Source organism: Colias croceus, chromosome 10 (assembly GCF_905220415.1).
Source record: "Colias croceus chromosome 10, ilColCroc2.1".
Taxonomy (NCBI): Eukaryota; Metazoa; Arthropoda; class Insecta; order Lepidoptera; family Pieridae; genus Colias; species Colias croceus.
In genome coordinates, this window is record NC_059546.1 from 3,964,645 (window position 1) to 3,987,326 (window position 22,682).

Consider the following 22,682-nt stretch of genomic DNA (forward strand, 5'->3'; position numbering starts at 1 on the left):
TAATTACGCTGTTTTTTAGTGCAATGATGTTGGCGTATGCCGCGTCTACTAGTATAATAGGTCATTGCCTACAGGTTCCATATTCATGTTTAATCATACATCTCTCATACAATATAGCAACTGTTATAGCATCTAAGGTTACCAATAGTACACAGCTTACGTGCATATACATTAGATATCGCTATCAAAGGGATTCAATTTAACTTAGGTACCTACTACCTAGTACAAAGTTTACGTGCATTTAGTGCCTAGTTAACGAACCGGGGGCGTATTCGTGACATGCCCGAGCGGCTTGCAAGCGTCACTCACGACATCTCAAAACAAACTGTCAGTATTTACGTGAGCTCGAACGTTTTTCGCGTTTCCATAATGTTTATTATTGTTTTGACTGCCCACGTCACTGTTTACTATTAACACGAAGATTTATTTGAAATAGTGAGCTTTTATTAATAGCAAGATGAGTTGTTAGATGATTAATTAAATATGGCTTATAGCATGTGCTCAACCGATTCTTTGAATCAATTCTTCGATATTAGGATAGTTTTTCTTATGATGGAGAACCATTAAATGCAGGACTTTCTCTGGTAGGAAAGGATTAAATGTAAAAGGGTTATTCTTTTAATACCTACCTACTAAATTTGTTCACAGTTCACACCCACCGATATAATACTTATAATGAAACAATAACAAAGATATTATGTTCCTAAATAATTAGGTATTTATAATCGTTTGGTAAAGAAAGTTATCTTCAATTGAATTATCTCCAATTAAATAAACGCTCCCTTAGTTTCCATTTATCCAATTACTGCAATAAGCATGCTTAAGTACTGCAGGTTAGTATTAAAAGAAAAATATAACGTTAATATCAAAAACCTGTATGTATTAATCAGAATAATTGCGTTACGGACAGTTACCATGGAGATTTTTTATATTTTTTAATGCAAAACATAGACCCAGTTCTATAAATACATTATAGTTGAACTTGAAACGATATTAAAAATAGCAAATCACGCATGTTTTATCTTGTAGTCATTTTATTTCGAGTCTCATGAAGGCTGTGTTTACATGTAGGTATGTAGGTATGTTAGCCGCCCCGCCCAACCCAGCTGATTATAATGAACCAATTACAAAATGACGTCTTATCTCTACCGTTTTAATTGGTACTCCATTGCTATGCATTGATATATAAATCTGTCAGTGATTACATCGTTGTGGCACTAATAAGGTGGATGCGAATGATAGGTACTTTAATTGACGTAGAACTTATATTAAGGCTTTATAGACATTTTGAGCTTTAAACATAGGGGTGTTGAGTTGGTTTTCATTAAGGATACATTTGAAATTGTTAAGTGCAATCCGATTATAAACAAATCCAATTATACCTACCTACTTATTATTTTGTGAAAGTTTTTCACTGGTCGACTCTATCTAGCTTTACTTATTCATTTTTGTTATTGGTAGAGCCGTTTCGGATTTTTGTCGGAACAGACACTTACATAATCTTGTTTCATATGTCCTTTTACAATATATTATTTTGTCACTTGTAGCTTGAAGGCACATTAATCTAAAATAAATGTTCTATGTCTAACAGTTAATATTACAACATTAATAAATAAAAGATTTTCATAGTATCCGTAGTGGTACTTTTGAATCATTCCTTTTACAGTATATTTCTATTCCATAATTGGTAACGTCAAGCTTCCTAAGATGATACCATTATGTCATCGAATGGTCTTAGCTAGTGTTTATGGACACCTAATATATACCTAATAAAATAAAATTGTGACGAGCCTGTTTCTATATGAATCTTTATCGATTTTTGCTGTTACTGTATCTTTGGAGGTCACAAATGTATGATTTTATTGGTATGTAATTTGCAAATATTTCTTCCATAATTCGAGTATGGTCTTATTTTTTTGAACATGAACGAAATCAATAAACTTTGGAATTTATCGTTATTTTTCATGTTACTTTTAACAGGAATGTTTTTGAAATACCAATGGATTTGTAGACATCCAAAAAGAAAAATATAACAAATATTATACCGTAACAAACGGACAAATTAATCAATCCATCAATCTGCTATTGGCGTTTTAATTGCACATTGTTTATTACGCTTTAAAAGCTAGGGAAAGGAAACGCAACGATATTTTTCCATATAATCATTAATATCTGTCAGTTTGTAGCTTTGACGCAGCCCTAGCGCGGTTTGGGGTAGTTTTATACAACTGTTCTCTCGACCAGACTAAAATACGATATCATTTTAATAGTTATTTATCATTATTTTTGAATTTGATTACCAAACGTAAGAATCGTTGGCCTCTAACGTAAGCTTGAAAAATTTAAAAAAAATTATAAAATAATTGATAATAAATAATAATAAAAAAAGGATAACATTTAAAAATGGTTTACAATTTGATGTATTACCTGTTCAATCTTTTACAGCCAAAATTTTTATTCCAAACAATCGAATAAATATTTCAAAGTCATACTAGGTATAGGTACACTTGAAAATACCTTTTCGCAAGAAAAGCGTCAGTCACGTCTTTGTAGCAATAAGGTATTGATTAGGAGTTTGAAGAATTAATGAAGTGGGTATGTCAACCCCCGTCACACGCCAAGCCGTGTTCAAGACCTTTGGTATGTTGGCTTCTATTTGGCATAATATACCTATGTAATTAAATGTTACTACGTTCTTAAATAACCTAATAATAAATGCAAATAAATTATTAACTTCAATTTTGTGAAAGAATTATTAAGTACCTACCTAGGTATTAAACGGAGGTATTTTCGCTGAAAATTGCTCTTAAACAACTTATACGTCAACGATTTACAAAGATAAAATAATTCAATGTTATTTTTTGTAAACTTATTTATTTTCTAATATAGTAGGTATAGAACTTTCCGTCTAACAGTCCTGATATAAAATTTCATCAAGATCCGATCAGCTGTTTTTGCGTGTAAGAAACAAATATTATCTATCGATCTATCCTAACAAACTCAGGCCTTCCTATTTTTACAATAACAAATCCGACCAGAGAGTGGCAAAGTTCATTGATGATTTCAAAAAAGTTTTGTAACTTTAATGATTTTGCCTACATTCTGATTTGTTTCAATTTGAACTCTAAACCATTAATCGAGGGTTTAAAATGGATTGTCCACTAACCGTCCCCTAGATTCCGCACGATCAGAGTGGCGGCACTAAAGTCGTCTACAGACTATTTAAATTCCTCTCCGGTTCGTTGCTTTCCTGGTTTATACGGAGCCGTTAATTTTAGATTAATTGAAAATACGTACTAGATCGATACTGTGTGATACATAGAAGAGTTACACAATAGATTTATTATATCGCTTTTTAACTATAGGTTTGTATCTTTAACAATGGCTGGCTGGGTGTGAAAGGGCAGACAAGGTTCAACCCGATAAAATTAATAGTAACGGAAAATTAAATTTAATGTTTTCAAAATATTATATTAGGGAAATAAAACCTAGATGTTTATTGACTTTACTCTATTAATTGGTAGTAGATAATTTTTATCCCCAAAAACAGCCTTGAGTTTTGAAACAATTATCTTTGTAGCATCGATTTTAAAATTGGATTACGTCAAATAAAGGATGTATAACATTCGCTGACAGATGTTTTGACAGCTCCAATATTAATTGTAACGTCACGCTGTCGTCACAACCGACTCGCCCAGGACGTTTCCGCTTCCACGTCATTAATAAAATGAGCAATAGTCGAAATATTTATCAATGGCATAATCGATACAGAAACAATTATAACCACATCCATCAAAATTCTCAACTCTGTTCTTCACAAAGGTGTTCGAATTCTTGAAATGGTTTAACTAAAAGTCAACCTTATTCGAAAGTCATAGGGATAGAAATCTGTTACTCCCGCGCGCTGAATAAAAAATCTCTACTTTGTGCTTTATTCGGTTGTAACAGATATCATATTCGACTGGGTAATTAGAGAGTGAAGTACAGTCAGTATAAAATAACATTAGCATTCTTATCTCTGGTCTGTCACACAGCGAGAACGTCAAAGTTCGAAGTGAAGAACGCATTATAATTAATAGTCGATGATACGCGAGCCTCGTAAACAAAAGCGGTGATAAATGGATTATAGTTTGATACTAGATAATGGTTCACGTAGGTGGATATCATTTCATAAGCGGTCAGTATTTCGTGTAACCTGTTGGCATTTAGTATAAGGAATTCTATGAACAGTTTTGTACTAACTACTCCTTAGTTGTTAAAATTGTGAATGATATTTTAAAGTAACAGAAAGTTAAATAAATTTTTAATAATATAAATACCTCAACCTCACCAGCCCAGTAGATTATTGCGAATATTATCATCTAGGTATTTATCATAGCAAATCTGCAAATATGATACGTCCTTAAAGTAGTAGGTAACAGTGAACAAAATTTAAAAGCTCTTGCAAAAAGCTCTAAGCTCCAGCTTATAAATCAAAGACAATAATCCACTGAGTATTATGTAATTAAAATGACATATAACATGTCAGACGTTTAAAAACGTGATGAACTAACACCGTGTTATTATTGAGATAGTTTATTGATTGCCTTTGACAATTTGTACCGTCATTATATTCGTGTGAAGTGGGTCGATGCTCATACTATAAGCTTTACTTTCACCTTGGCTACAAATATGAATTTACCTTGGAATTAAATGCTTCTTTATTATGATTTATATAGCCAGACATACGAGTTAAATACAAATAATGTTATTATGAAAGTTTGATGAGGTTTCGACTTTTCTGATGCAGTTTTCCGCAAAAGCTTTTGGGCCGATTTGGCTGTAATTTGTTGTGAATTCATTTAAGTAACATTTAAATAACATACTTTTAATTTAATTTTCTAATAATATACCTACGCAGGCTGTGGGATAAAGCACAAGCTTTAAACTTTTAAACTACAAAGTTTATTAAAGGAACAAGTCAGATCAAACACAATAAACTAAGTTTTAGATTACTATCTTAAAACCTCTAGGTAAAGCCTCCATCTAATAAACAGGAATTGATAAAAATATACTCGTGTTGAACAAATGTACCTATCTATTTCAAAAGCTCTCAAATCTCAGATAGTAAGTGCATTAATTTTAAATTATTATTATTGCATACATAGGTAATATAAGATCAAACCGAGAAATAAAAGCAACCTTTTAAAATTATACGAATAAAAAAATTACAAATTCAACAAACTATAAAATTAGTATTCCACGAACATTAAAATGCTTTATATGATGCTCTCGCAAATTTATTATGTGCTACTAAACTGTGTGTTTATTGCTTATACCTACGATCGTAACTCGCCCGGATCGTTCTCAACACGTGTGGTTACAAAATCAAATTAAAATCATGTTTGATAAGATCGAATGGTGGTTATGGAAATTTATGACTATATTACCTGCGCGGCCGCATCGACAAAAAGCTGGTTCGAAGTTCCGACTACGCAATTATTTATGGAGTCCGCAAATGATTATAGTTTACGAGCGTTTGACTCGGTTCGCCGTTGGCGTGGACGGAACAGTGGTACCCTTAATGGGATGGGAAAATCGTGTCATTATGCATCGATAATTGAAAAGCTTTATAGAAATTGTGGAACTACTGCGGTGGGTTTAAGCGGTCTATAAATATTGGACCCGATGCGCTAGACGGGTTATTTTCTTTAGAAACACTTCCGCGATGTTTTTAATACAACAAATGTTAAAAACATGGATAAATTTTTATGTTTTGTTTTGGTTGAAGCTTTTGGTTACCAGATACCACGATTGGTTCTGAATCGATCTTGGTTAACATGATGGAATAAATTTCCAGTAGCGGCAATATAACAATAATAGTAAAACCATAACTTATAAAACGTGCAAAAATACTTTTAAAAATATGCAAAATAACAAGTTTAATTCTATTGAAACAAATAAAACGCATTGTCTCTATGTAGAGCGCCACAGCTACCAAATGTTTTAAAGCCTATCTAATAATATTTAACTGTGCTTTCCATTATGAAATTTAATATTGCTAATTATGAAATACCTATATCCTGTTTTTTAGATAATCCAAATAAAAAGAATACTTAACAGAAGAAAGCATTCCCATTTCTACATCCGAAAGACGGGACGGAGACAAAAATGTGTTGACCGCAAAAGAAACAGAAATAAATCAGACAGATGACAATTTAAAGTGGTTAACCCACTAACTGTGACCATTTTAGATACTTTGATCAGATCTTGTCGAAACCGAAGTTACGTCGATGATATAAGCTTATTTAATTTCTATTAATGTTCCGCTAAGGTTTAATTTTGATCGCATTTTAATGAAATAGTGGGTGTTTGTTCTACAGCGTTTAAAGTCAGCCTCAAGATTTATGTTTTTATTTAAGAATTAATGATACAGTGTGAGTAATCACCGTTATGCTAATTTGAAATAAGCCCAGGTCGTAAAGATAAATAAAATTAATATCTTATAAAGGTTAAAGCATCTTTCTAGTGCGTAGTTAATTGATATTTAAACGATAGCAGTTTTGTTTTTAGTTTCTTTTGCTCGAATAAAAATGACAACATCCATATATCAAAGTGTTAACATTATTCGAGCCTTTCTTTGTGTTAAGGAAACATTATCCAATTATGCTAAAAGGTTAATAACGGAAGAAGGATAGGTATATTTATTACCATTAAAAGTATGTTTATTTTTATTCATCTTTATTACAAGAACATCATAAAGTACCTCATCATCATTATTTGACCAAATTCACAAAGATTTTATTAAGTGCGACCCCACAAAAATTTGCAAAGAATTTCAATAGACACCTGGCGCCAAAGCTCGCCCCACTCGACTCTACTTTACGATCTGTTAAAAGACGCTCACTGCCCAAATTAACACTAAATAAAAACGAAATCGATCCATGTAAAAAATAAGCGAAGGTACAAGATAAAAGCTTAAAAAAGGCCCACGTCAAAACATTTGATTGTATTAATATTTATAGTCGTACCGCCGCAGGAAAGTCGGTCTCGAGATGGAAGAAAAAAAATGTTTATCAGCCCGTTTAACTTTTGAGCAAACCGCGAATCTTTTGTACGAAGTTATTTATGGCTTCGAAAACAATTGTAGTGTTAGTATTATATCAAATATGACAGAAATAAGTGTATTATTGGCTTTGTCTCCAGGATGAAGTCGTTTCCTTCGTTTAACAATATAAGGGCAATGTGCTCGAAGTGAACTGTATCGGAAACCTTTCCGTAATTTTTTGTGAGCTACCCACATGTGAAACAACTTTATTATACTCAAAATATTATGCGATACTTGATTTTTATAAAAATTTTATTCACAATCAAAACAAAGAAATTATTTTACGATAATAAAAATAAAAAAAAAAAAACTACTGACTACGTTATTATACCTATCTCGTTTTAAATACAAGATTTAATCATTTTAATTGATCATTGTTGCAATAATTAACAGTATCGTCTAGCTAATATTTTATGTCATATGCTGTCTGTTTTTATGCCAACAATATATTATTTTCGTCTTAAAACATTCCCGTGTTCCCTGCAGCCGAATGGTCGTTCCGGCAAATTTAAACAATAAATGTGGCATATCATAATATATGTCTGTCTTCAAAGTATACTTGAATATTAATGTTGCTTTATAAGCTTTTTAAGACGAATTCTTTCGTTTTTATATATTGTTATATCGTACGCTTTTAAGTTTTTAACAGTTACACGCATCTTGACGATATAAAGTGTCAGATAATTTTTCTTAGAAATATCTTCCTACAAACATGATTATTGTATCTCTACATTTCATTATATTGATCTGTAATTTCTCTAAATTATTATTGATTACGTACACACTTAATATAGGTACCACTTTATTTCATAATTGAATGGCAAAACACCTTTTCAATCATCATAATAGTTAAGTCGCAGTTAAAAAGGATACAATATTAATTTTCCGATTCCAATCGTTTACAAACACAATCACTTATTCGCGATAGCATTGAGTAACGACTCGAGATGCCTATGCTAATTCAGAATACGCAATATGCGCGGGCGCATGTGCAAGAACCCTTGATGTTAATCAGTGTCGGCGACATGGCCTATTGAAAACGAATTAAACCTCTCAGACGGCCTTTATTTTGCATGTGTTAATTCAGTATATATGTAAGGTTTTTATTTCGAGGTTGATGAACTTTGGATTCAATTCTTGATTCGTAATTACATATTTGCTTATTTCCTTTTCTGTACGTAAAGTCATAATGTAGAGGTAAGTGATAAAATGTTTTTTTTAAAACGTATTTCGTTATTTTAACATTTAAAATAGGTAATATTAAACTCTTGAACTTTTCCAATGGCATTTAGTATACTTATTTTGAAGATAAAATATATTCCTGTGAAAAATTACCTAACTAATATTTTAAGGGTACTGTAATATAACGATAAATAAGATAACCTATCACATACACATTTCGCCTTAATAATTGAATAAAAAGACTTGCAACAAACATGTTTAAAAGCATCGAACGAATAGCTTATAATTATGTTCCTTCTGTAGCAAAACTGTACTCTCTAGTTAAAACGATTAAAATAACGACATGGTTGGAATAAAAACGTGGCGCTGCAAATGGTCTACTAATCGCTGTAATGGTTTTAATGAATACTACAGAACCTGTTTAAATAGAACCAATACTGTAGAATTATATGTGGGTACCAGGCTAACAATGTAGATAGATGGACCGATCAAAAAACACGTGGAATAATTTCTACGGTCACACTTGGTAGTGAGCTTCTTACTTCAGCACAGATCGCATATAAAATAGAAGTAGAAATAATGGGGTTGTATGAAATGGTAATTAGATTAGAAGTTATCTATCACATATTGAGCGTTAATAAGACGCACCTTTTCTTTGTTTCTTCTTTGAATCGCAAAGCGTATGAAGGTAAGCCGCTATATTTGGGTTTAATAATATTTAGTAAGTAGGATAAGTATCCTTTACCTGCCATATTCATAAAAAAAGATCCGCAAAGCTTAATAATGTGTAATCGTACTGTTATTTTTTTTAAACAAACCGAAACTTAAAAATATATTTAGCATAAAATGTTTCAAATATTTATGTCAGTTTTTAAATGTTTTAGATATTATGCCATGATCATTCTACGTCAGCTTTTGATATATCATTGTGGCAATGACACAATTTAATAATTTTAATGTTAAATATTCATAGAGAAATAACTATGACGAAAGTTAGTAGGCAGCGAGGATAATCAAGCGTAAAATCTCTCCTTCACAGATAGACATCGATTCTTGATAATGACAAAGGCATCCATACCATACTTGGTAAATGTATGTCAGTGTTACCTCATTCTAAATACAAACACATTAATATTGTTTGTTTCTCTGTATTATTGTGAGCATACTAGATGTTAAATCATGTGTGACCATCTATTTTGTATGTGTACATTTTATATGACTTTTAATGTGGCTTGTACCTAGATAGTTTAAAGTGAAAGTTTTATTAAATAATTTCTATACGAAAAGTATTACGAAAGAGAAACATTAAATTTATAGAAAAGGGATTGGCCTTAAATATGCCTAATCTAGTCTAAATGGTTATAATGGGTTATTAGGTATTTTTTTTTTCAATTTTACGTTTTTACAATAATGATAAATGTAACATCTTACAAGTAAAAACATACCAGACACTTATACATTAAAAGCCAAACCATGAGAAATGTGCCATCACCGCTATATTTTATAGAGGTTAAGTCGGCATTAATATTTGAACTTGTTTCCTCCCAGAGGACTTTGGGAAACTCACGTGGCTCCCGATTGATGTATTGCACCCTTTTTAATACGTTGATTTAAAGACGAACTTTATTATTGTAAATATTGTGTGCATGTAGAGATGCATGTAGAGCATATTTTAGTTCTGAGTAAGGTTAATTAGAAATATGTAAATCAAATTCATAATTATTAATTAATAATAATTGTCTATGCAGTTAAGTCGTTGTAACCCGATAGCCTTATCCATATAGCTCCTTAGTTATCTATAGTAAGAGAATACATACGAGCCCGTTTCGCGAGCGAATTCTGCAAATCATCGCCGCCATTACGCGCCGACCAACCAGCGTTCGGCCACTAATCCCCATGCCACTTTATTTATTCATTTTAACCAGTTCCTTTTATTTTTATTTACTCGTATGCATATGCGGCTGGATGCACGTGTTCTAGAACTTGATTGCGTATCTTTCATCTTGGTAGCGGAATTTGATAAATATGCACTTCGAATGTGCAAATGCGTTTGCGTACCGAGAGTCGAATTTAATTTGAAATTGGATTTTTTTAAATAAAAATGAAAATTTTTATTAAAACCCCATAAATAAACAATATATTGTTTAAGTAATTATTAGATAGGTAGGTATGTACGTTACAAACTTAAAAATAACCGTCCATAAACAGTGTCTAATTCAGAAAGTGTAAGTAACATTGGTTCTTAGGATATGTTCCAAATAAAATTCGACATATGGATTGCGTGCAGTTAATTCGATCATGATTGAAATTCACGCAAAAATATCTTGAACAGACCACGCCTAATTTTTTATAGCATCTATCTCATTACAAATTTCATACTCAACATTTCAGGCTCATTATAAAGTAAATTCATGTCCAAGCAGTAATAAAAGTCCAGTGCGGTTTGCAATTTCCACAGATTAATAATAAAACAGTAAAAGGAATATACCTCAAAACCTTTCGAGTATACCTTTAGCATTATTATTTGAGTCATAATTTACCGTCGAAGTAAACACTTTGATTTATTTATGAAACACTCTAGCAATAATTTTAGCATTAGCGTTGTAGTTTTTTGAAGTTGTTATTAAAATAATTAATGACTTGAGGATATTGATACTACGTTCTTGTTTATTGGTGAAAGATATAACTTTGAATGGGCCTTAAGGGATAGCTTTTAATTTAATTGAAAAATTTATTTTGTATAACTGTAATACCTATACTTCTATTACCGGCAAAACAGTTTTGATAAAAATGAAGTAGTTTATAAATTTGAACAATTTATCTATGTGCGTCCATTTAAATTCAACTTATTTCGAGATAAAGTAGGTACAGTGGGTCCGTTAACGATCGATATATACCTACCTAATTATCAATTTTTAATTATAAAGTAACGCCAATTATACGGAGATGTGATTAGGAATACCATAAAACTGGTTTATTAACCATCTAGAGACTTACGTAATTATAAGTACAAATTTAATAAGCTTCACATGGTGTACTTAATAAGCTGAAATAATATTGGAACTAAGAAGTTAGTTAACACGCATAGCAATGTCTAATTCCACTTGAGTTATTGCAGTAAAACATGGAAGATTTCCGACCTCTGTCTTTGATATTTTCATGTAAGCTTTATTATAAATCGAATGCATGAGTCAATGTTCAAGTATCTACTATTAACAAATGTTTGTACATATTTTGTTATAATAAATTGTACAACTAAAATTGACATTAATTATTTATGCTGCTTTTGGGACCCCAGTTATGAAAATTACTACGAGTTTAAGAATTTGTATTGCATTTATTATTTTTTGGATTATCAAGAATTTTTAGGACAAGAAATTCAAATATAATATTCATGTCTTCAAATATTTAAATCAAGATATGATAAATATCAGGAATATAGTCTTGTTCTAAAGACGTTTGAGGCGTGTAATAATTCACATGAAACTAGAAATGCACACGTCTCATGTAACATTTGAACTAACCCAATTCGAAAATCAAGCGTGCGATGTATCACCATCCTAATATAAACGCGTGAAAACTATGGCGCGAAGCTACACCGAAGTCATGTACCCGACACCAATTAACTGTGACACCTAGTGACACTAGTGAACCTTGACAAGGCCAGACAATGTACGTAAAAACAATGGATTCGAAGAATTGAGTGCACCATGTGCGCTGTCCTATCTCGGGATATCTACAACGTGTGACAGGCCGGCTGTGTTGTGATCGTGTTTTCATATTTTTAGGCACGTCTGGCTATTTTTTGAATTACTTAAATGATGGGAAATTTTATTGATAAATATTGCGATCATCCGTAACACGAAATGAAAAATAGAGATGTGAAATACATACGGAAAGACACATTAATTTTTTAACAAAAATTGTAGTGACCTATTCGCGTTTTCTTGCAGTAAATCATTTGACTTTATTGTATTACCTGCCTTATAACTCTTCTAATAGAAGGTTTAGTATCGCATAACCATAAGACTATATATATACTAAGTATTTTTTTAAAACGAACTATTTTAGATAAACTTAAAGCTTTCCCTAGCTATGCTTCCCCAATAAAGTGACAATACTTTTACCAGACGCAAAAATGTCGCGTGTTTTAGGGACATTTGCTATAAGTGTCAGACTTTGTTTAATTTCTGTTACTTTTTCGGTTAATGTAAAAATAATCATCAGATGTTTGTTATTCGCACGTGCTATGCGTTTAGAACCAATTTAAATGAAATTAATAACCTTAAGGTTGACACTAGAAGGTTAGGAGCCGTCAAATTACACGTCATAGTGATGGTGCATTTTTCCTATCGTTAAGAAGAAAAAATCCTGGGTGTTCACTTGTGAGCGCCCGCTAACAAAACCATTATGGCTTATTATGGCCATCATCCATCAGACTGCCGCATCGATCCTACATTAACGCATGCTAATGCTTTTATAAACAGATATATAATTTATTTTGTCTCCACCTTGGCATCCGATTGATAAATAGTTTTCAAATTAGGCAGAAATATTTGTTTTATGAATAGGCGTGGTTTTGGATGGATGTTGCTTCTAGAGGGAGCTTAATCGACTTTTTACACAAAAAACGAATATCATTAATACTTATTAATTAACATCTTTATAGCGGATGCTTGAGCGTGTTTTTATTATAATAAAAATTTACTTACTTTGACCTAGATGAACTCTCTTCATCCACGGGTATATTTGCGGTGGATTAGCTTGGGTATTTCCTGAAGATTTCGCGTTTTTAGCGTTGCTTGAACTCGAATTATTGGCTTCATTACTGTCGTTGCTCGATGTGCTCGATGCTGGACTTGAGATGTTCTGATTAATGTTAGCCTTGTGCTCAACTGGTGAGGCAATTGGCGTAGTCAGCCCAAGTTTAGTGCTAGTACTTCCACTTGTATTTTGTCCTACACCAAACCCAGGGGACGTCCGTCCTGGCCCTGACGATGTGGATAAATCTTGAGGTGATGCAACACCCGTTGTAGATGTAGAATCAGCAAATTTACAACTAGCATTTGCAGCTTGGCTCGCAGCAGCTGATAATAAATTCGGTGATAATGCTCCTGGGCTCGGATTTGAATGTTGGTGCATATGGCTTGCCGTGCTTCCCAGTCTCTGTGGATGCAGTTGTGTGTAATCTATCATAGTTTGAGGTTGCATGTGTGCACCGCTCGCTGGTGTCGCGTACGGGTGTTGTGGGTAGTGATGCCCAACTTGCGGCGGCGAATAACATGTATTCGGATATGCAGAAGCTGCTGCATTAGGGTTGTAGTAATCCGCTCCCGGTGTCGGCAGCCCCGGATGTCCAGATTGTTCCACCGGTGTCCCCGTGCGACCTGGGACTTGATTCCCATAGCATGAGGCTAGCGAATTGACGAATTGGTAGGAACTCATTCCTGCGTTATAATTTAGGTCGTTCATCGATAACAGATTATTATTTCTTTCTCGTCTGAAGTTTACTCTTAGGTTGTCATGCTTTGATGGCCGCTGAATAGTTCAGTTGGACATGTTAAGTGCTGAAACGTTCGCGGTCCGGTTCAATTGTCCTCTGAGAGTGGAGCTTGATTGATGGACCTGTGATAAAATGAAACACATTAGTTGGTCAAGTGCGACGCCTCGTTACTAGTGACGAATGGTTGTACAGATCATGTCAAATAATATTTCAATGGGATTCACTAGATGAATAAATTGGAGCATTATAAGTTTTTAAACATATGACATTAATTATAGGCTATATCTATTTTTAGATTTATTTTTTGTTACGAACTATACGAATGTCAAAATAGGTATCTTGACTACTAACTTCTATTATGTCTAGTCTCTACATTCGATTGTTCTTAATACAAATACAAATTAACAATGTGGTTATGATTTCTCGTGAAAACTGAGCTATTACTTTAACTTTGTTACTACTAATAGTAATTTATGTCTATGAGACCGCTACGCATTATAATAACGTATAAGAGCAAAATTTCGAGGCAATTTCCACAAAAGATCATTTGCGTAACACGGGGGGTCTATTAAGAAACAATAAATTTACATGGGATATTCTAAGCGCGGTACACATGTTAAGTCAAGTGCGGAAAAAATCTTGTCCCCGCCACGTGGTAGGGCTATAAAAGTGTCTACCGAGGTTTATGCGAGCGCGGTAGAATGTGACTTCTGCCGATTTATGAACTTCGCCGGTGCATACATCTTTATGAGCAAATTAGTAGTCATTGTGTATTGGATTTATTTGTCGCGTAACGAATGACAAATGTTCTCACTTTTCTGTACATCGTGTAATTTTGTGCATTTGATGCGTATGCGCGATTTATTGGATGCGCGCGTCATGCGAGACGAATTCTTGAGTCCATTTGTTAAGATTTTATAATTTTGATGCATTGCGATGTTTTTATGGTAGTATTTATTATTCGGTGCTTCGTACACGTTATAAATGCATTATGGATACCAAATATGCTGAAAAATTGTTGTAAAAATGTGTTTTTCTTAATGCTCTATTTTTATTTAATTTGTTTTTAATAATGTAGTTGACTATCTATTTGATTTTAAAGATTGTTAAAATATAGTTGATACAATTTCTCAATATCTACTAGAATAGCAAAACTTGTGTAGGTAGGTAGTAGGTACTACTACTGTCTACTATTCCATTCCAACTAATATGATTTTCCTAAATAATTAAATATTAAATGTTAGTGATACTTTTAAAAGCTCATTTGGATGTTTAAATAAATTTATAACAATAAAATAGCAGATTTTCAACGCGTTAAAAATTATCATTTATCATAATTAATTAACATGAATTAATTATTGTTAAGCATCTGAATTATACACAATTACCTACATTAGATATCCACTTGGGTGCACAGTGCGCACTATTTTTGATAGTAGGTACTGAGATATACATATTATATTATTATGCCTTTGTAACTTAGATTGCAATATATTAATTGAATTTATAAAAAATATGCACTGTGAAAGATATTATTTGTAATTTTTATAAATTTCATACGGTGCAGTTTCGTTATTTGTCATAGGATAATTCGTTAAATATGCTTATTATATGCTTTTACTCTTAAAATATTTTACTTTTAAAATACTAACTTTATTTTTCTATAGGCACCTACTAATTCATTAAAAAAGAAAGACTTATAAATAAAGGCAAGTAAGTTCTAAGTAGCTACTAGTGCCTACATCTTTATGAGCCTACATCTATAATATAAGCTGTGTTAGTACCTACCTATCGTAACTCAATTACTTACACGGATACAATATTAAATAGAAACTATAATATATTATGTGCGCATTCTTCGTGAAGAACAAGTCATTACAATTTAAATTTTATTTATTACATTATAATAGTCTTATTACAGTAATCATAAGTAGCCTTATGAACATATCATATTAAATGTAGATAGGTACATAGGTAAGGGCATGTAATGGATATTTAAAATCATTGCTGAATTTAAAAATTTAAAAATTATAAGTTAAACTATTGTTTATATCATGTCAGCAATTTAAAAAAATACTATTATTGATAAGCTTATCTGATTACAAAGTTCAGTTTGCAGGAAAAAGTTTGCGCTTCGTTTACCGCGTTGTTCTAATAAATTGTAGCTTCAGTCAAAATAATTGTTTGTATCATATTGCTGGGTATATTATTAAATTCTTTATTCAATTTTAATCATCTCATACTATAAATAACATACTGTAGTATGTATATTATGTGTGTAGATATAAAAAGTTTGAATTCAAGACTTATTTCTCTTTATATACATGTTCTACGGTTTTAGCACAGATAAAATGATAATTTAAATACATTATAAATAATTTTAATAATATTATTGGAGTAATAATGAATTTGGAATCCCTATTACAGCATGTGATGGTTGGGCGACATGTGTGGTTTATTTCAGTAAGATTTTTGTCACTCCCGTCCGGTCCATGTTAAATGGTCCGAACGATTTCATTGCTTTTCATTTTATTTTTTATTTCTAACATCCCGACATCCTTTGATATGTTTGTCTTAATCTTGTGTGAAATTTTAAATAATTAAATCTATGAGATTTTCTTATTGTTCCAAGTTTATGACAAACTCTACTTACTGGCATTTTTTATGGAAAAGCTTGTCTGTTTCTTTCAAGATTAATTTTTAATCTTCAATGAGTATTTTTTAATACCTACTTTGAATTTACTTTCAATTCAAATCGTCAGCAAGAGACAAAATACATTGATTAAAATTTGTAATAACTCTACGTAGAGCACATTTTACCAATTTACCATTATTTTTTCGCTTTAAGGCGACTATGGATTTTCAATCAGTTTTTTATTACATTCAATAGTTGTCATGAAAATACAATGAAAATTCATTATTAGGTACATTATGATTCCTGCGAGATTTAAGTAAGTAGGTAAGTACTATCTCTGTTTGAATGTTTATTTACTATTTTGTGCCGTTTAATTCAGTACCTACAGACGAGTTAATCTGTGTGTTAAATTAAATAAGATTAAATTTTCTTGTTCAGAAACAATCGCTATAATATTAATAAAAGTCGTTTGCATAGGCATTATCAAATCGATACATTTGGAGAGCAAATTTTAAATATTATCTTATAATTAAAAATTCTATCGAAGAGAACTAATAATATGTGAACAGAAAATAAGAAGCTACCTACTTACTTTAATATTTATAAATTTTTTGAGATCATTGTTTTATGATCCCATTTTATTTATTTTAATGCTATATTACTGATCATAATCTTTCAAATATAAAACTTTAAATAAAGTTTCCCTCCCTTTTTTTATTGTCATGTAAGGAAAATCGCAAATACTCACTCCAATAAGTTTCAGAGTGTCGAAAGCTCAACTCGACAAACACAAAAGTGGAAAATTCACAAACATCCCACGTCAAAATTCACTTCACAAAACAACTTTCGAAGGAGCGTTCGAAACGATCGTACTCGAGTATCGCGGCGAAGTTGGTGCGGAGTTCGCAGCGGAAAACGGCCCGTGTTTTCCCGGCGTTCGAGCGTCGAGTGCACTGCGCGTCTGACAGGAAGGTGAGCGGGCTCGGCTGCGGGCTGCGGGCGGGGCGCGCGGGGCGGGCGGGGCGGGGCGCACCTGAGCCGCCGCCACGTGTTCTCCGCTCCCGCTCCACGCTACACGCTACACGCCAAACGCTTGACGCGAACTTCGCGTAATTATGGCCCGTATTCAATGAACCGATTGATGATTATTGATTGTAAATTGTTCTTCTGATTTCCCTTTATGCTAATCGATGCGTTTGCGTCTGATATTATTATCCTTTTAGGTGGCAATTTTACGTTTATGCCAAATTGTTGGTTGCTAACGATACTTCTATGTTCGATGATATTGTAGGTAGGTGAGATCTCTAAATTTAGCATAAATGCCGTTTAGCATAAATTTCAAATGCAGATTCCTAAATGATCGTACTGTAGCTTTTTTGGATAGAGACGATCCGCGCATTTTTCGATTTCGATTCCAATAGAGAACTAATTAACAATGTACATATATTGAAATTACTATTTCTTTGGAGACTTCGTCTTCTTAATTACATGATAAAAATTATTTATTAAAATTGCTTACTGATGACTTGGCAATATTTACATATATTGACAACAAATCAAATGCCCGTTTGTCAGACATGAAATGACAAACATCGCAAGCAATGTATTAAAATACAGTCCCACTGCACTTAGTACCATTCAAAAAGAACGGACATTCTCCATGCATCAGAGGTGACGTGACATGACGTCTCACTGAGGGATAAAAATTACTGGCTACTCCTCATAATAAACTGGAACATCTATTTTTATGCACCCTATGACAATGTGAAAAATCGCATAGAATACAGAAATTATTTTGTGTTCTGACGACTCTACATGCAGGTGATGTATTCCGATGTTCCGGTGTCAGCCGTAATATATTTGTTGCGTACTCTATAATATATAATTATATGTAATATTATAACCGTCTTTGTAATGAGACCTCCCGTATGATGATTGAATGTGCGTAATATGAAGAAAACAAATATAGCTGGAAACATTTAAACAGCTCTATCTATGAACAACTCTACATATTTGTTTACGAGGCTAGGTATTATGTTTCAATTATTTTAAGTTGGTTTTTTTAATATAAATACTTATTTGAACTACCTTATTCACAATATTACATTTTTGAATTAAGATCAAATAATTAAAAATATCCGCTAAGAGGTACCAAAGTACCAAAATGTAGGTCTTACATATGCAAATGGTTTTATGAATATAACTCAGAGCTTACCCATATAAACATTATTGGATTATAGTTTATACTAATAATACTTAAAACCATATAATCAGGGTACCTACTAGGTACAGCTCTACAGCTTTCTGCAATTTAATTCAATTCAAGCTTTTATATTCTTTTGGCTGTTAAACAGATGCTATAGAGTATAGTCTATATCTAGAAGAGAAGAGAAGAGTATGTTTATGTACCTACCTATAATATTATGCTCTTTGGTAGTTTCATGACTCTTAGTTAAATTAACAATTAATATTCATCTGGGCTGGCATAGTCATCTGGTCAAATAGATATAAAATTACCTAGGTATATTATTTTTAATATCTAGCAGATTTTAAACTATTAGGTATGTTGAATATAATTTTTATAACTCACGTATGTGAAAAAAAAGCTCAGATTAAGGATTATTTACTCAGCCTTTCGATTTATCAAGAGAAAGACGTGTACGATAAAAAATAAAGACGGTACCTACAAAAAATCCTAGTTGGTGTGCATTTCTTCTCTATTCCTTGTAACGCGGGTATAATTTCGTTAATGATCACATAAAATATTAATAAGTCTATTAAATATAATATGTACTTAGATTTAACTTAGCGTACCATAAGTATTGGAAAAACGAGGCAGAATTTAACAGCTATTCATGACTTATAATATTTATCTTACCTACTGACAATTTCTTTGAACTCTACTAAAGTTTGTACCTACCACTGATTTTGGTTACCAATAAATTATACGAAGAAAATCTCCCTGCCTGACTTAATTTTTTATAACCAATGAAAACATACATCACCTTATTGTGGTCCCAATACACTATCCCATGGGTTTTGGGTTTTAAATTTATTACAACTTAATACGAGCAGGCTCGCGACAATCCATACACATGCTAGCTTATTCTTGTAATTTACGACCTAGGGTGAATATTACCATCCCTTACTAACTAGTATAATTAGATAGAGATAGAATTGTTGTTGATTTAAAAATCGTTTATTGGTATTTAATTGTAACGAGGTTGAGGTTGCATTCCTTTTTGAATAGTTCGTAGGTCAGTTAAGATTTATTGTGGTATTATTTTCGTATTAGAATTTGTCCTAAATGTAATATAGAGTTATGTGTTGGTAAAATTTGGTTCTTATTGGAATGTATTACCTACCTGTTGATACATTAAACTACCTATTGAAAATACAATTTTTTTGTTTATAATTGCAAAGTATATTTTTAACAAAGAACCTGATAATGATGATGCATTTATTAAATAACTCTCCGTCTAATATTGAATTCTAATTATAAATATATATTTTTTACAAACGCATATATTTAAGCAATTTTTTTTTAATTTATGAAAACAAACTTTAATGTACAAGCTGAAATATTCTTATTATTTTTCTATTACAATATTAAATATATTTCAATTATTACAAGCTTATAAGGTATAATTATTAAAATGACAGGGGGTAGGTAATAATATTGCATTAACGCAAAAAACAGCGTCACTATCACTTCATCCCATAATACAAAACACTCCTGATTTCACATAATAATACATAATTACTTAATTCAACACTTAATTTGCAACTGAATAAAAAATTTGCATGTAACGGAAAATGCGTGTGTTGTCACTCTTGCACGGATGCATTTAGTATGCGTGTAAAAGAGACGGATAGATGGAGATAGTGTGGTTGCAGTGGACGCATGCGCGTTGCAACAGCGATGGGCGCGGCCCCTTGCGCGGTTCTTAGCCTTTCATTGGACGAATACACTCGGAAAGAGGGGTGCAAATGTATTTGAAACTTGATGTTTCAGCGTGGAAAACTTTTAAAATTATACAAATTTGCCTTTTCTTTTTTAGATCGTGATCGGATTAAATAATCGTATTATAATATTAAAATAGGCTGTAAAATATCTATAAAATTAAAAAATTCAGGAATTTATTTTATAATTATGCAGCAACTTTTTATATTTTTAAGATAGAATTTATATTTGTAGATTTGTCTTAGTCATCGTTTAAATTTACTGACCTAAAATTAATTTCGCAGAAATTATTTTTACAGAGGAATGTAGCTCTAGTTGTAAGTAGACTATCCCTCTGAAATATTATAGCGAATTAATTAGATATTGTAATTTTATACCTATGCTTATTTAATTTCTACTAATTTATAAAGCTTTAGAAAAAAAACAGTTGGTAGATATTTACTTATAAGAGTGTCAAGTAACTATCTTTTTACAAAAAAGTTATGAACAGAATGAACAAGACTGCAGACATATATGATTTAACAAATTATTTTATCAGAAAATACCTATACCAATAAGATCTTGTTCATACATTTTCTAATGTCTACCTAAGTGAGTATTAGGTAGGGTCATTGCGCTGGTTTTCGTCCAATTATAGGAGTTGCCAACTTTGTGATACGAAATAAATATTTTGGAGCACCCTTCCTTAAACATATAATTTTTTTTTAAGTCCTTATATAGTCTTCTTTAAGATAATATTAAGGGAAAATAAATCATTTTGATGTATCTTTTTATTTAAATTATTTTCTGCAAAAGTAGGGTAAATGCTAGTTTTCGTCCAAAAAAACTGGTTTTCGTCCTAGTGTAAGCTAGTTTTCGACCACCGTGTAGAAAAAGGAGGGTAGGTCAACTATTAAGTTAAAAATCAATTACAGGTATATACGTTTATTTAATTAACATCACAATTTCTCACTACCTTACAGGTTTAGTTTTACTTGTGGTTTTACTAATAATAATCAATATAACTAGTCAACACTGAGATCTATGTAGCACTTGGCAGTCCTTATAGGCGTTAGTGATGACTGTATAATCATTCGTAATAAAGAAAGGAATGCGTTCCTTACAATGTAAATGAAACAAGTAATAATTACAGGACTAAGAAATAACATCAAAAAACAGAAATATTCATTCTAACAACAAAAATGTTCATTCTAATACTTTGTTTATCAAATGAAACGTACTATAAACACACAGCCATAATAATAAGTTTTAGCTACAGAATCTTCAGTGTACGCAGCGTCTTTTTTTTTCTAGATTTCTTACCTCTAGACTCCTTCGAGGCCATCTAAAAACAATAAGATCTTTCTGAGGATACGTTGAGTAAGTATAATAAAAAAATACTGCATTGGCAAAACAGACCTAGAATAAAAGATGATACTCAAGTGAATGATAATCAAGAAAAATACAGTGTATTATGTCTGACCTACCCCCATTTATGCTACGAATAATTGACTCTACTTCACATAAGGAGAATGATAGGTGCATGACTGAATGAATGACAATATTAGGTACCTACAACACTCTGGCCCTCACCAATTATTTATAAGGAAGATACTGAATAGAAAACTTTTCAATACGTAAAAATAGACGAAAAGTAATGCAAAAGAATGGCTATATTTAATTTTTGGATACTCCAATACTCATTCATGGACGAAAACTAAAACATTTAAAGCTAAATTTAGTTTTCGTCCACTTCTTTAAATATTTTTTTATTTTGGCAGCACTGACATAGCAGTGGACGGAAACCAAAAAAACTAAACTAATAGCAATAAAGATCACTTCGGGAGAAACTATTCAGTATTTTAAAGGTCCGATAAAGTAAAATGACCCTAACAAATATTCACGTAGCTGTTTGAGTTTCCGTCCACTTGGACGAAAACCAAATATTTTGAGAATTTGGTAACCTAGTATCCGTCCACTTAATATTTCGAAGAGTATTATAAAAATGTATGATAAACACTTATAATTGCGTTTATTATGCTTATAAATAAACATACGTACCAAAAACATTACGTAAACTAGTTAAAACAGTGATTTACCTTACCATGAACTTTTCTCGCCGGCAAATTTTTCTCTCGCGCGATGACATCTGCAAGGCACGTATGCGAAGCGGCCACATTTACGTTAATTTTTTGAACTCTCTTCTTGTCAAATCAAATTTTAATGTGGATAGTACTGTTGCTTAAACATTATGGACCGTAAAAAGTGCAAACTTGCGCGGGAAGGTAGGTTTGTATTCAAGTTTTACGCACGTGATTGTAGCAGGTCAGTC

At 32.0% G+C, this 22,682-nt stretch overlaps 1 protein-coding gene across 1 annotated transcript in view; it reads right to left on the minus strand.

Annotated features, from left to right (window-relative positions):
* Nucleotides 1-17,343, minus strand: part of LOC123695054 (homeotic protein Sex combs reduced-like) — a 31,102-nt gene extending 13,759 nt beyond the window's left edge. Inside the window, exons 1-2 of the mRNA XM_045640749.1 lie at nucleotides 17,156-17,343; nucleotides 12,982-13,894 (exon numbers count right to left, since the gene is read on the minus strand). Coding sequence (XP_045496705.1) covers nucleotides 12,982-13,741 — 760 coding nt within the window. The 5' untranslated portion in view covers nucleotides 13,742-13,894; nucleotides 17,156-17,343. The remainder of the gene's footprint in view (nucleotides 1-12,981; nucleotides 13,895-17,155) is intronic.
* Between the last annotated feature and the right edge of the window lie 5,339 nt (nucleotides 17,344-22,682).